The 13,506-nt window shown below is 45.4% G+C and overlaps 1 protein-coding gene across 1 annotated transcript in view; it reads right to left on the bottom strand.

The window, feature by feature from the left end:
- Positions 1-8,472: 8,472 nt before the first annotated feature.
- Positions 8,473-13,506, bottom strand: part of LOC121273278 (collagen alpha-1(II) chain) — an 88,996-nt gene continuing 83,962 nt past the window's right edge. The window contains exons 50-54 of the mRNA XM_041180343.1: positions 12,269-12,376; positions 11,623-11,911; positions 11,038-11,225; positions 9,581-9,823; positions 8,473-8,987 (exon numbers count right to left, since the gene is read on the bottom strand). Of these exons, the coding sequence (XP_041036277.1) occupies positions 8,841-8,987; positions 9,581-9,823; positions 11,038-11,225; positions 11,623-11,911; positions 12,269-12,376 (975 nt within the window). The 3' untranslated portion in view covers positions 8,473-8,840. The remainder of the gene's footprint in view (positions 8,988-9,580; positions 9,824-11,037; positions 11,226-11,622; positions 11,912-12,268; positions 12,377-13,506) is intronic.

Below are 13,506 nucleotides of genomic sequence, written 5' to 3'. Positions count from 1 at the left end.
CGAGAAGCTCAACACCATCCAGGACAAAGCAGCCTGCTTGATTGGCACCCCATCCACTGCCTTGAAACTTCAAAACCCAATGCAACAGCACAACCTAGAATTTTTACTTTGAAACCGATGCTTGGATAGGAAACTGCTGGCTACCATTGCCTCGACACCTTTTCTCAAGTCCGTCACCACCTTCCTTCCATAGTTACAATCGGGTTCTCTGGGCATTGCAGAGAGTATTACCCTGTTCAGCTGCCAGGAATTGCAAATGGCTCTTCCTTAGGGAGAGTGTCCTGGAGTGCCATTCCTTTGCTTCATTGCATGCATCATAGGCTCAAGGGGATCAGGCTGGCTGGAGCCCACAATTAGTGGAAATTGAGGCTCTACACTCCTCCTCTTCTGCTTATACCAAAAAGGACCCTTTTAATTTGTTGCAACTTGCAATGAATACCTGGCGAAGCACCCATGGTCTGTTCCCAATGGCAACAGCACAATCTAGAATTTTTACTTTTGAACACTGATCAGGTGTTTCCCAAGTTGAATAGTCATAAATTCAGGTGGGGGGTTTTCAATCCTTCTACCACCTGTTTGTTTGACCCTGGCCAGTCTTGCTGATTCACTTTTAGTTCTCAAAGCACAAACTGTAGCCTGTTTGTAAGGTTCACTGAACGTTTTTATTTATTTAAAAAAAAAGCACTTCTGAGATATTTATGGAATGTACTTGTGTATACAAAATAATTGCTGAAATTTAAGAGCAACATTATGCGCAGAATTTTTCTCCTGGTATGTGGACATGCCCGACAGGCTTGAGTGTAAAATAACGCGCAATGACATTGGGTGAGCATCCTGAGATTGTGCACTCGCATGATATTTCGCTCGGTGAGCGTGTGCTGGAGCTGCACCTGCCGTTAATTAAGAGGCCAATTAAGGCCATTAAAAAGCTAATTGATGCTGATTTTGCACTCATTGCATGGGCAAAACGAGCAGGCGGCCAGCCGAAATTTTCAAAAACCACATCCACGGGCAGGATAATAAAGATCAGCACCATTGCTAGCGTGAGGAGTCTGGTAAATAATTTGCTGCTGGTGACTTATTGGTATTTGACAGCTTCATCTCCGTTTGGGGCTTCTTTGTTAGCATTTCCAGGCTTCATTTCAGGGCTCCTTGGTGTCTACGAGCACCCTGGAGAATGAGACTACACTAGAATGTTTGCACAATCAGAAATTGTTGTCGATTTTACATTGCCCGTGAGATTTCGCGCTTGTAGCATGGGTCAAACAGGCAGGCGGACACCTGACAATTTGCAAAACCTCATCCACAGGCAGGATATAAAGGGTCAGCAGCATTGCCAGTGTGAGTAGTTCTGTCGAAGGGTCATGAGGACTCGAAACGTCAACTCTTTTCTTCTCCGCCGATGCTGCCAGACCTGCTGAGTTTTTCCAGGTAATTCTGTTTTTGTTTTTGAGCAGTGAGGAGTTTGGTAGATAATTTGCTGCTGGTGACTTATTGGTACATGGCAGCTTCATCTCTGTTCGGGGCTTCATTGTTTGCATTTCCAGGCTTCATTTCAGGACTCCTTGGTGTCTCCATGGACCCCAGAGGATTCAGACCTTGTGGACCCTTCCAGGTATCAGACAGCCTTCTGTTACCCTGGGAATGGGGATTGTGGCCTCCACTGGAGGCACCTCCTCTGAGGAGGAAGAGAGGGGCAGAAGGGGGAGGAGACCAGGTGTCCCAATGCAGCCTCCAGGGGAGGGACCTGTGGGAGGAGAGGCACAGGCACAAAGGGGGCAGGGCCAACAGGAAGTCCAAAGCAGAAGGGGCCGCAGAAGATGCCACTATCCTACTACCGGGGTTCACAGGCAGCGATGCAGCTACCTCAATATGTCTGATGTGCAATGCTGAAGGATGCTTCACATCTCCAGGGAGACAGTGACCTCCATCTGTCAGATGAGTGGCCCTGAGATCAGGTCCGACTGTGTGGGTGGACACCCCATGCCAGTGACTCTGAAGGCCACAGAGACCCTCAACTTCTATGCCTCCAGCTCTTTCCAGGGCTCAGTGGGGGATCTGTGTGGAGTCTCCCAATCAGCTGTCCACAGTTGTGTCAAGCTGGTGACAGACGCTCTGTTCAGGCGGGTACTGACCTTTATTCTTTACCATACAGACCAGGCCAGCCAGGCTGAGTGAGCCAGAGGCTTTGCAGCGATTGCTGGGTTTCCCTCCGTATTCAGGGTGCTATAGACTGTACACGAGGCCATCAAGGCACCAGCGGGTGAGCCCGGTGCCTTCGTCAACAGGAAGGGATTCCACTCCATGAACGTACAGATAGTGTGTGACCACAGGATGCAGATTCTGCAAGTCTGTGCAAGGTACCCAGGCAGCTCCCACAACGTCTACATCCTGAGACACTCCCAGGTGCCGGGGCTCTTCAGTGCTCCAGCCCGGCTGGATGGATGGCTGCTGGGTGACAAGGGCTATCCATTGAAGAGGTGGCTCATGATGCCTCTCCACCATCCAAGAACAGAGGCAGAGCAGCGTTATAACAGGAGTCATGGCTCCACAAGGGCTGTGCTAGAGAGGACTATTTGTCTTCTGAAGATGCGCTTCCGATGCCTGGGCTGTTCAGGGGGAGCACTACAAAACCCCCCAGAGCGGGTATCACTGATGGTGGTTGCATGCTGCGCTCTCCACAATCTGGCACTGGCAAGGGGGGACCCACTGGAGGAAGAGGATCTTGAGGCAGCTCCACAGGCCCCAGAGGATGAACCCAGTAGTGAGTCAGAAGAGGAGCCTGGTGAGGAGAACGCTGAGGGTGTGGAGGGAGACCTCTGTAATCTTCAGGGAGGCAGGGACACCAGGGATGCCTTGATCCAACACTCCTTCAGCTAGGCTGCCAAATAAGTGCTACGACCCCATGTCAGGGCTACCACCTCCATCCCAGATGTCTGAAATGGCCCTGTCATGTGAACCCAAAGAACACTCCGTGTCTGTGCAATTAAGTTTTGAGACACTCACGTCCAGCATTACACACTGGCGTACCCTGCACCAGAAATAAAAGGTGAAGCATACTCAGGCCATCACAACAAAGCAAATGTAATGTTATTGTCACATTCAAATCACATTGAAATGACCATTACTGGAGTTAATGTCCACACCAGTAGACATATAAACCAAATATAACTGAATAGAAAATCACCTGTGATCTGCCCCTCTTGTGCTCAAGGTGCCTTAAACTTAAGTTTGCGAGTGCTACATCTTGGTGCCCCCCCCCCCACCCCTCGCTGGCAGCAGCATTGGAGACAGCTGCTGACTGTGTCCTGTTGGCCTTGATGACCTTGGTGGTCGTCCTCTGGCCAGTGGAGCCTGTGCTGGCCCCACCTGGGAGGGAGCAGCCAGTGCCATGGCTGGTATCTCCCCAGTCATCACAGCCTCATCAGATGCCATGGTCACTGGCAGAGGGGCGGAGGAGCTGCTGCCCTCATCCGGAGTGCCCTGAGAGGGGCCCACAGAGACGCCAGGCAGCTCGTGCACCGATGTGAGGTCGCTGTGGACCTCCCTGCTCACCATTGATGGACAGGCACCTAGCTGGGATACTGGGTGCCTCATCCATCTCCCACACTAACACTGACCACCTGATGTCAGTGCCTGTGTGAGGGCTGCAGGTCTGAGCACAACCCCAGGAACCCCTGATTCTGTCCCTGGAGCTGCTTCTCCATGAGAGTCACCACTCTCTCAATGGAGGAGCCAGTGCACTCGGCCATGAGGGTTATCGCAGTGTTCACACTCCACATGGACTCCTCCACAACAGAGACCATGGCACACAGACCCTCAGGGGTCTCTGCCAGATCCTCCTGCACATCCCACTGGACACCCAGCATCTGCTGCCTAATGGACGACCCCAGAGGCTCATCAGCTTTCGACTCAGCATCGTCCTGGTCTCCAGCAGTCTTCTGACCTCCGGTGCCCTGGGCGCACTCTGCCTCCACCTGCACCTCAAGTGAGGGTGAAGTGCCCTCACCGCTGTGCATGACATTCTAGTCAATGATCTAACACCCAGCGACGTGCTGGTATCTGTGCTGGTCCTGGTTCAGAGAGCGGAGGTGACGCAGATGCATCTGGAGACTGGCAGTCCTCTGGCATCAGGGGTGGGTCTTCGGGGTCCTGCGATTGGATGCGTGGTGGAAAATCTTAAGGGAGAACAGCGACATGTCATTAGTTAAAGTCATCACATTGTCACAGTGCATACCCAGCACCCTGGTGAGACCATGGAGATCTGCATCATGGTGTCATCGTCTTTCAATGATCAATGGGGACTCCAGGTTTGAGGCTCCCACCAATGATGAGACTACACAGGAATGTTTGCACCATCAGAAACTCTCACCTCTGTGAGCTGCACTTCTACCTTCATCTGACACCCCAGCCTCTCCACGATTGGCTGATTGAGGTGCGTGGTGCCTCTCCAGCTCCAAGGTGTCCTGCTCGTACCTGGAGAGGATTAGGAGGTTTGGAGGGCCTCCGCCTGTCGGCGACCTCTCAACATTGTTATGGGCCGCCTTCCCCTGAAAAGGCAGGAGCTTTGATAAGTCCACTCTTTATCTGCAGCACCACTGCAGCCTGGCCAACCCTGCCTGAGGGACTCCCTGCAGACCACTTCCGAGTCGTGGCCCTCCAGCCGCAAGACACTCAGTCCAAGCAGCCAGCGCTCACCCCCTTGGCCAGCTCCAGCGTCATTGACAGTTGGCACTCAGACTCTAACACCCCTGAGCTCCACGGTGGGCGGGGGGTGGGGGTGGTGGTGGCTGCCCTTAACACTTCACCACACTGACCCATGCCAACATGGCACTCACCCTCCCTGAGCGCAGTTCATTAAACCGCTTGCGGCACTGGACCCAGGTGTGCCGCACCACATCATGGCTGCTGACCAGGGCTGACATATCCTCCCATGCCCTCTTTTGTGAGGTGTGGTGGCCTCTTTTCTCTGCGCTCCCCCTATCCCTGGGTGTAAGGGTGTCTCTCCTGGCAGCTGCCACCTCCAGAAGGACTCTGAAAAACAGGGGTAGGGAGGGGACTGAGTGCCCACCTGATCTGCCCTCTTGCCTGGCGTCTGCAGCTGCATTTGTATCCATAATTTTTACTCTCCTGTTGACAACACTGAAGATGTCTTCATCACCGGCTGCCTTCCAGGGCCTGACTGTGCTGGTTTTAAATCGACCACCGGGCCGCCATTGGTCTGGGCAGCTAACAGGCCCCCGCCCCTTCCCAACCACTGGGGAGCCGCTGTTCATGCTCAGTGGGCCTTAACTGGCCTGGCCGTGTGAAATCGCGGTCAGGAGCCGATCGCAGGCAGAGGCCGCTCCGAGGCCTGTCAACCGTGCCCACCTGCCCAGCTCAAAATTCTGGCCTATGTGCGCATGCATGGCAGCAAGGAACTGTGCTTGCAAACTCTCAAGTGGCTGCCTGGATTATGGAAGTTATGGACTGAATAGATAATGGAGGTATAATTTTATGACGCTTCTTACAGCCAGGTCAGTAGGGGTGAATTGGCTCCCTCTATTCAACAACCTTGGTTGGTCACAGCAAAGGTTTAAATTTCTTTTGCATGAGGTTATGTCTTTTCCAAATCAGAAGTCAAACAAGATTTTCTTGAGTCAACCACTAAACCAGGGAAAAATAAAAATGCAACTCAAGCATTCTGCCCTCATGCAATCATTCAGGTGCGCGTGCACATGCAGGTATCAGAAAAAAAGGGAGTTAGAGTCCAATTTTTTAAAAAAGGCAAAATAATGTAGGTTAAGTATTATGATTGTCCTTGAGGTGTAGATTTTAAATGCTGCTGCTGGTTTATTTGATGCAGTCAGAAGTAGAAGATGTTACAATTGTTACAGGAGCTCTGTTCGCTGGTAGGTTTCTGGTAGAGTTGGCTTCTTGAACCAGGAGGCACACTTTTACCGAAAGAGAGCAGCCTTCAGCTTGTTTCCTCTGCTGACGACTTTCTTGGCACCGCCTGTGTCACTTGCAATCTCTAGTAGCAGGCCAGCCTTGCCTTGAAATATTTCAGATATGTGTATTTCCAAGAGATTTTGGGCGTGTCTGTGGCAGCCATTGTTTCAATATCCAGTACTTTGCATTTTTAATGTCTTCCATCGTTCTGGGTGCCTGGATTATAGGAAATGACTCTCTCTTTTCACACTGTTTATTTCTCACCTTCACCTTGTAATGTGACCTTGCATTTTTAAGCAGTTTGTTACACCTCGGTTCAAACTGCAAAATTTCCAGTTGGGTGAAAGTTAAAATCATATTTTCAAAAATGAAGGGGCGTAGCCTCATGATATACTACTTTAATATTAACTGGCATTTTAAGTGGTAATTGCTTCCATCTACTCCTGCTTCCACCACATTGCCCATTGTCCCCAAGTGAGAGGGCAGTAAAATAACCTGCCCCATAACTTGTTGGCATGACGGTCCTGAGATTCCAGTTTGCTAAACCGTTCCCTGTCTCTGGGGACTTGCCAATACTCAAGATGGATCATTCAAGATTAGAAGCAAATAAGATGACAAAAATGTTGGCCAAGGCACTAAAACATGGTACAAGACAGGACCTGAAACCTTTCAATAATTGCAATTTTATTAAGGGATTCATTACCTAACAAAATTGGATGCAGTATACTGTTAGTAGTTAAAACCAGAGATTTGCACAAACATTAATTCAGTTTTCCCCAATTGACTTTGGCAGAGGAGCAGAAGTTATGCATAGGGAGCTGTAAAACCTGTCAATAATAAACTCCTTCATAAACACACTTTGCATTTTTTTCTGGATTCTATTCAGTCTCTGCAGATGGTGGACTGAAATCTTGGGGTGTAATTTTAGCCTAACTTACTTGGCAGGAAACCCACAGGATAGGGTGGACTGCTGGTTTTACACCCCTCCCAATATTGATTTTGATGAGTAAACTCAGGTGGGTGTGAAATCAATGTTCCACCTGATTTTATCAATATCTCAATTTGTAGGTTAGGTTGCGATTGCCCCCTTTATTTCTATATTAAACTATATGCATTTTAGGGATAAAAATGCCTAGAATTTATTCCTGGCCTCTGTTGAGTTAGCTGATAACAGCAGGCATGACAGTTGGGGTACTACAATTTGTTAGTGGACTGGAATGGGAAGTGGACAAAATCAGTCAAGACTCCTGCTCTGGCTTACGATCCAGCATTCACTGTTGCATTGAGTGAAGATAAGATCTACCTGATGACACTCATCACCTTGTTTGACACATGGAGAATAACCCCTTGGGCTTGGGGATGAGCAGTGGCTGCTGTGATCCACCAAGAGTCGAGGGGAAGAAAAACAGGGAGAAAAAAGAACTTGCTTGGGGCTATGTCATTCTTAGACTTTATCTGACTGACAGAGCCTTGAATGCAAGGTACTGAATAACCTGGATCAAAAAACAGCTGAAACCATGGTGGGTACTTTTTTTTTTAATTAAGTTTTATTTGTGTCGTTTCATTTTTCTGTCATGAAATATCCCAGAATAGATAAACATTCAACAAAGATACATCATAGGATGGATTTAATACAAATAAAAAATTCAAAACAAATGTGTTTTTTTTATAGAAAAGCTTTCTATCTTTATTGCTGCAGAGGAGGGGTAGTGGGTTGAGAAAAAAATACAAAGTGACAGAATCTTTTCACAAGGAACAAGTTCATTAGTGTTGTGATGGGAATGTTCTAGTCTACCATGCTTAAAACCAGTATTGCAAAATATTTAAAAACATTTGAACTATTTTACATATACAAAATAGTACATATCCTTGGTTTGTTTTGCCCCCCCCTCAAAAAAAGCCTACCTCTTTTTTTATTTTCCCCCCCTCTAGTTACAAGAAAAAGGTTGCATGAAAGCAAGAGATGCATGGAATTAGGGAGAAAAATAGGTCGTAGGAGAAAAAATAGGGTTAATTTTATCCACATGCCTAACTTTGGAAAACATAGGGGAAAAAATTCTGTGAATGGTTTTCACCAGGTTTGGTTGGAGATCAGACCACACATCATCCACTTAGAATTTTTTGCTGCAATACTGATTTTGTTCTTTATAAAAGTGACTGGATGTTAAGACCACGAATGGCAGCTTCAGAATTGTTTTATTCAGCACCATCAAATCTTGACTGGATCCCTCTAGTTCACTAAACTGCCACAGAAGAGGAGCAAGAAGCCAAAAAAGAGCACCTTTTTGTTTTGAATTAAATTGGAAATATGAGTGATCATCAGGACTTTTTTTCTAGCTTCTGTCCCTGCTACTGTGTGTTTAGTCCCTTTAAGGTCATTAGTGTGAGGTAGCTTAAACTGGGGAAGTTCTAGATTGTTGTTCCAAACTTCCTTCATCTTGATAGAAAAAGAGGGCAGGCAAAGTTAGATACTGGAGCAGTTAGAATCTCTCAAAGTCTGCAAAAAAAATAAGTCCACAAAAAAAAGCCCAGATCAACTTGTACTTTCCACATTTTTTATATCAATTGTTCTCCATGTTACAGACTGGTTTTACAACATAGCACCATTTTTTTATATTTTACACAGTCTCCTGCTAGTAACCTTTTTACAGACTGGTACGGCATGAAGATTAGTAATACCTGTGCTGGTACAATCCAGGGGAGGGCCTTCAACAGATATCAGTAACACTTCCACCTGACCTGACGATCTTACAGGAAAACAATAAATAAATTAACCGTTTTCACAGTCTGTCCAGCTAGGCCATGAAGTCCAAAATGTAAGCGTGTGGATGAATGGAGTGATGGATTGGATCAGCCATTCAGTGCAGAAGTCCTAGAAGTGATTGGAAAGTACTGAGGTCCTTATTATTTTACAAGAAGCAGACTGCGCCAATGTCAACACCAAATTCCTGATCTGAACCACCAATATCCAAAGGTGCAACATCCACAATGGGCAAACGGGTTGTTTTCTGTGACCTGTATTCAATGACTGTCTTGCCCCACTTGCCAGTATGTTTCTGAAAAAGTATAATAAAGAAATTTTCAGTTGTTAACTCAATGCAAATTAAACTTACACTCTTCAGTAATGACTATGTTAACTTAAATGCAACAACTTGAAGTTTTTGTTTTTCTTTTACAAGCATTGCTGAAAATCATTTCCTGCACCTTATTTATTTTTGTTTTCCTGCCTCCATGTTCCTCCAGCAGCCATAAAAGTTCTGCTCATCTTTTGTTTTAGTAGCTTTGTATTAGTCTACAGCCCTGTCCTTTGCAATTGGCAGGACACCCAATTAACTTTTTCCCAACTTCTAACCCTGGTGGTGATCTCTGTTGTCATGCGGCAGTCCATCCTGCAACCTGTTTATGGTGTCCCTAGTTTTCCCCAAGGTGGTAATTATGTCCAAGCGGACACAAGGGTGCAATCAGATCCTCCGAATGAGACTAAAACGTCCTACTACTAGAGCTGACTGACTTGTCAATTTACTTATTCTACAAATGTGAGAACTAAAGTTGCATTTCCATTGCAAAGGAAACAAATCTGTCTTTCATGCACCATAGTTCTATTTAACATTCTTATAAACTTTAATTAGAAATAAATTCTAAAACATACCGTGCAACCATCCTCCAAGACAGTGTATGTGAACCTGCTGTTTCCTTCAGCTCTGATTTCGATGTCATTTGAGCCTTGCAATAGGAGGGCCTTCTTCAGGTTACCAGAAGCTCTATCCATGTAGGCAATGCTATTCTTGCAGTGATAGGTGATGTTCTGGGAGGCCTCAGTGGACAGCAGACGCAGGAAGGTCATCTGGATGGCAGCAGTGTTGGCTGTCAAACTACCATCACCATAGCTGAACTGTAAAAAGAAGGGAAAGAGTCAGACTCCTTTGAAGAGTCTCACAAAAACACTTGTAATAGCTAAGAACTTCGCATTCGCCTGATGTCAGGAAATTTTCAGGTTAAAGTTGCAGTCTGCTGATCTCAGCCAATGAGGCACTAGGGCCTTATTGACCTTAGCACCCCCTGTATTTAGAGAGGGACAAAATCAACTGGAGTTCTTGCTCATTAACAGTAGAAAATCAATAAGGGTTTATATGGCTCTCAAAAACAAAATCCACTTCAGATAAATATTATTGCCTTGTAGATAGATGTTTGAAAATCTAAAGCTGCAAATGGAGGAGCTAGACATTCTGAGAAACATTGGACCAAAGCTGTTGACAGGTCCCCAAATGGAGTTCAGCAATAGAGGGAAGGGAGAAGAGCAACAGCCAATCCTCAGGTTAAAGGGTGCTTTGAATGAATACTGACTGGGGTTCAAGGTGCGAATGTATAATTTCAAATAAGTATGAATAAGATGGACACTCGATAAACTTGCCAAAGTCACTTGAGGAAGGGTTTAAATCCCAGGGGAAACAAGTCAAAATTTAGGAAATTAGCGTATGGAAGGAATTGCTTTACTCAAAGCATAATCAAATGTCGAATAAGTTTCCAGAGAAGGACATTGAAGCAGTCAAGTGTCAACAGATTCAAGAGACAAAAAGTGGGTTGTGTTTTCCCCCCTTCTATTTTTCTTCCTCCTCTTCTGAAGGTTTAGTAGATTCCTCATTGGAATACAGTTCCATGATCCACATCCAAGATTCACTGGAGGGCAATCATAAATGAGGACCCTGACCACTTTTCCCCTCCCTTAATGCCCCAGCTGAGATCAGCTAACTCAGCACAGACCTGGAGGCTGGATCTGGTGGGGTTTTAAATCAGTATTACTAAACTATTCACCAGATCAACTGACTGAACCATCGGGTAAATTTAGCAAAGACTGAGGGATTATAGTGGCAACGCAGACAGACAGAGTGAAGATCTGCCAAATAGGGATGTTTTTTGATATGACTGGTCTCCTGTTCCTATAAAGTCTAACATTCTATTGTACAAATACTGAAGTAGGTCAACTGGTAGATGGCTTTTCCTTTGGGTGTTAGGAAGAGTTATTCACTAACTCTTTGGATGATTGATATTCAGCATTTATCACTTTTTTATTGTTAACATCCATATAAGAATTATTCAGGCACTTACATGGAAACCACCATTCATAGTCTCGCCAAACCATACATGTTTCTTGTCTTTTCCCTTGCTTGTCCACCAGTTCTTGCGTGGGATGCTTGTTGGGTTGGGATAGACACAAGTCTCACCAGTTTCCATGTTACAGAAGACCTTGATGGCATCAAGTGTGCAACCCTGGTTAGGATCGATCCAGTAATCACCTGTAATAGAACATATTCACAAAATCACAGAACAGACTAGATGGGAAATTGTACAAAGAATGTCCCATTGAAACTCAAATTTCACACCATTCCATGCTATTATTTCTATTGACAAAATGTGGAATTCAGTTAAAATATTTAAAAGGTAAGTATTTTCGAATTGTTCCTATGAAACTAATGTACAGTTTATACACTGTGGTGTGAAAAGGGTCAGGCATTTGAAATGTTTTGATTTGTGAAGATACGGGGCCTTGCTAGATCCACCAAGCTGGGAAGATGGAGTTGGAATTAAAGACAGAATTCTAAATATGATGGCCACTAAATTTACTCTCTTTACCAAGAGTGGTATATTTTAGGCCAATGTATTGGTGCCATTTTCATCCTTACTAATACCTACCGCTCTTCCAGTCTGCGTGACAAAGTTTCAGGTCTCGGCAGGTACGGGCTGGATTCTTCTTACTTCCTTCTGGGCTGCGGATATTTTCAATCTGGTTGTTGAGGGATTTCAGAGTGGCATCAACTTCGGCATCATGTTGGCGAAGGAATGGAGCAGCCTGGTCAGCCCGGAAGTATCGGAGTGGATCAGGAGCTTTCTCAGGTTGTGAGAGACCAGCGAAGGCAGACATATCGATTCCAGGGCCAGGAGGGCCAGGAGGACCAGGAGGACCAGCGTTACCAGGAGGACCCTGTTGGGAAATATCCATAGTAACATTAAAACTTTTGACACAATAATTTCAGGGAGGCGACAAGATCCACAGTTATGGGAAATAATAAGCTAGGGAAGGAGATGGTAGAATGAGTCTTGGCTTCAACAGTGAAATAAGGAGAAGAAAAAATGTTAACTCAGTTATATAGGATTCTATGTGCTGTTTTGCTACTTTTTAAATTGCCTTTTTTCATATTAAGAGTTTGCTGATTATCTGTTACTTACAACAGGTTTTTAGATATAACACTTGCTAGGTATAATGATGTTATAGGACTTCAATCAAGGACATCAAATGTGCTGAATACAAATTGCGGGTAGCAGATGACATGATACTCACAGCTGGACCAGTTTCACCAGAACGACCACGTGGGCCAGGTGGACCAATGGGACCAGTCAGACCATTAGCGCCATCTTTACCAGGTGGCCCAACAGGACCAGGAGGACCCTGAAATAGAAAGTAGCAAATATAGTTAGAAACTAGCTGTTGTTAACAGTAATGCTTTGATCCTTTGTTAACCTACAGCAACATAATTGTTAGTCATTAAATAACATAATGAAGATTAACCATTTAAAATACTTCTTAAGGTGGGTGAAGACCTAAAAAAAATGAACTGTTGCTTTCCAGATTTTATTTATATTTGGTCTCAGCATGTGGGTGATACTAACAAGGCTGAATTTATTGGCCATCCCCAATTGCCATTGTGGGGAGGAGTTTTATAATTGAATAACTTGCTAGGCTACTTAAGAGAAAATGGAGTAGTATGGGATTGGAGATAATGTGTAGATCAGGTCAGATAGGGCTGGTATGATCCCTTCCTGGATCATCCGGAGAGATTTTTTAAAAAAAGTTGGCACCTTCCATGGTAATCTTTCTTGATATCAAGCCACAAATAACCAGATTTATTGAACTGAATTCCAGAACTTGGTGGGATCTGTACACATAACCTCCATGTTGCTATTCCAGGACTATAATACTAGGCTGCAATACAAATTAAATCAAATAAATTTCAGATAAACATCCTAGTTTAATCTGAAGCAAGCTGCATGTTTTGGAGAAGCATTTATTTTGTGGGGTTAATCTTAGGTAGAAGGTTTGTAATCATAGAAAGTTTATGGCACAGAAAGAGGCCACTCTGCCCGTCGTATCTGTGCCAGCCGGAAACAAGCCCCCAGCCCAGTCCCACTTTCCAGCATTTGGTCTGTAGCCCTGCAGGTTCCAGCACTTGAGCTGCCTATCCAGACACCGTTTAAATGAACTGAGGGTTTCTCCCTCTACTGCCCTTTCAATCAGTGAGTTCCAGACCCCCACAACCCTCTGGGTGAAAACATTTTTCCCCATCTCCCCTCTAATCTTTCTACCAATCACTTTAAATCTCTGCCCCCTAGTCACTGACCTCTCTGCTAAAGTAAATAGGCCCTTCCCATCCACTCTGTCCAGACCCCTCACATTCAAATCTCCCCTCAGCCTCCTCTGTTCCAACGAGAACAGCCAAAGCCTATCGAACCTTTCCTCATAGCTGCAATTTTCCAGTCCTGACAACATCCTTGTAAATCTCCTCTGTCCCTCAGAATTGA

This window comes from Carcharodon carcharias, chromosome X (assembly GCF_017639515.1).
Source record: "Carcharodon carcharias isolate sCarCar2 chromosome X, sCarCar2.pri, whole genome shotgun sequence".
Taxonomy (NCBI): domain Eukaryota; kingdom Metazoa; phylum Chordata; class Chondrichthyes; order Lamniformes; family Lamnidae; genus Carcharodon; species Carcharodon carcharias.
This window is presented reverse-complemented; position numbering and strand designations above follow the sequence as displayed.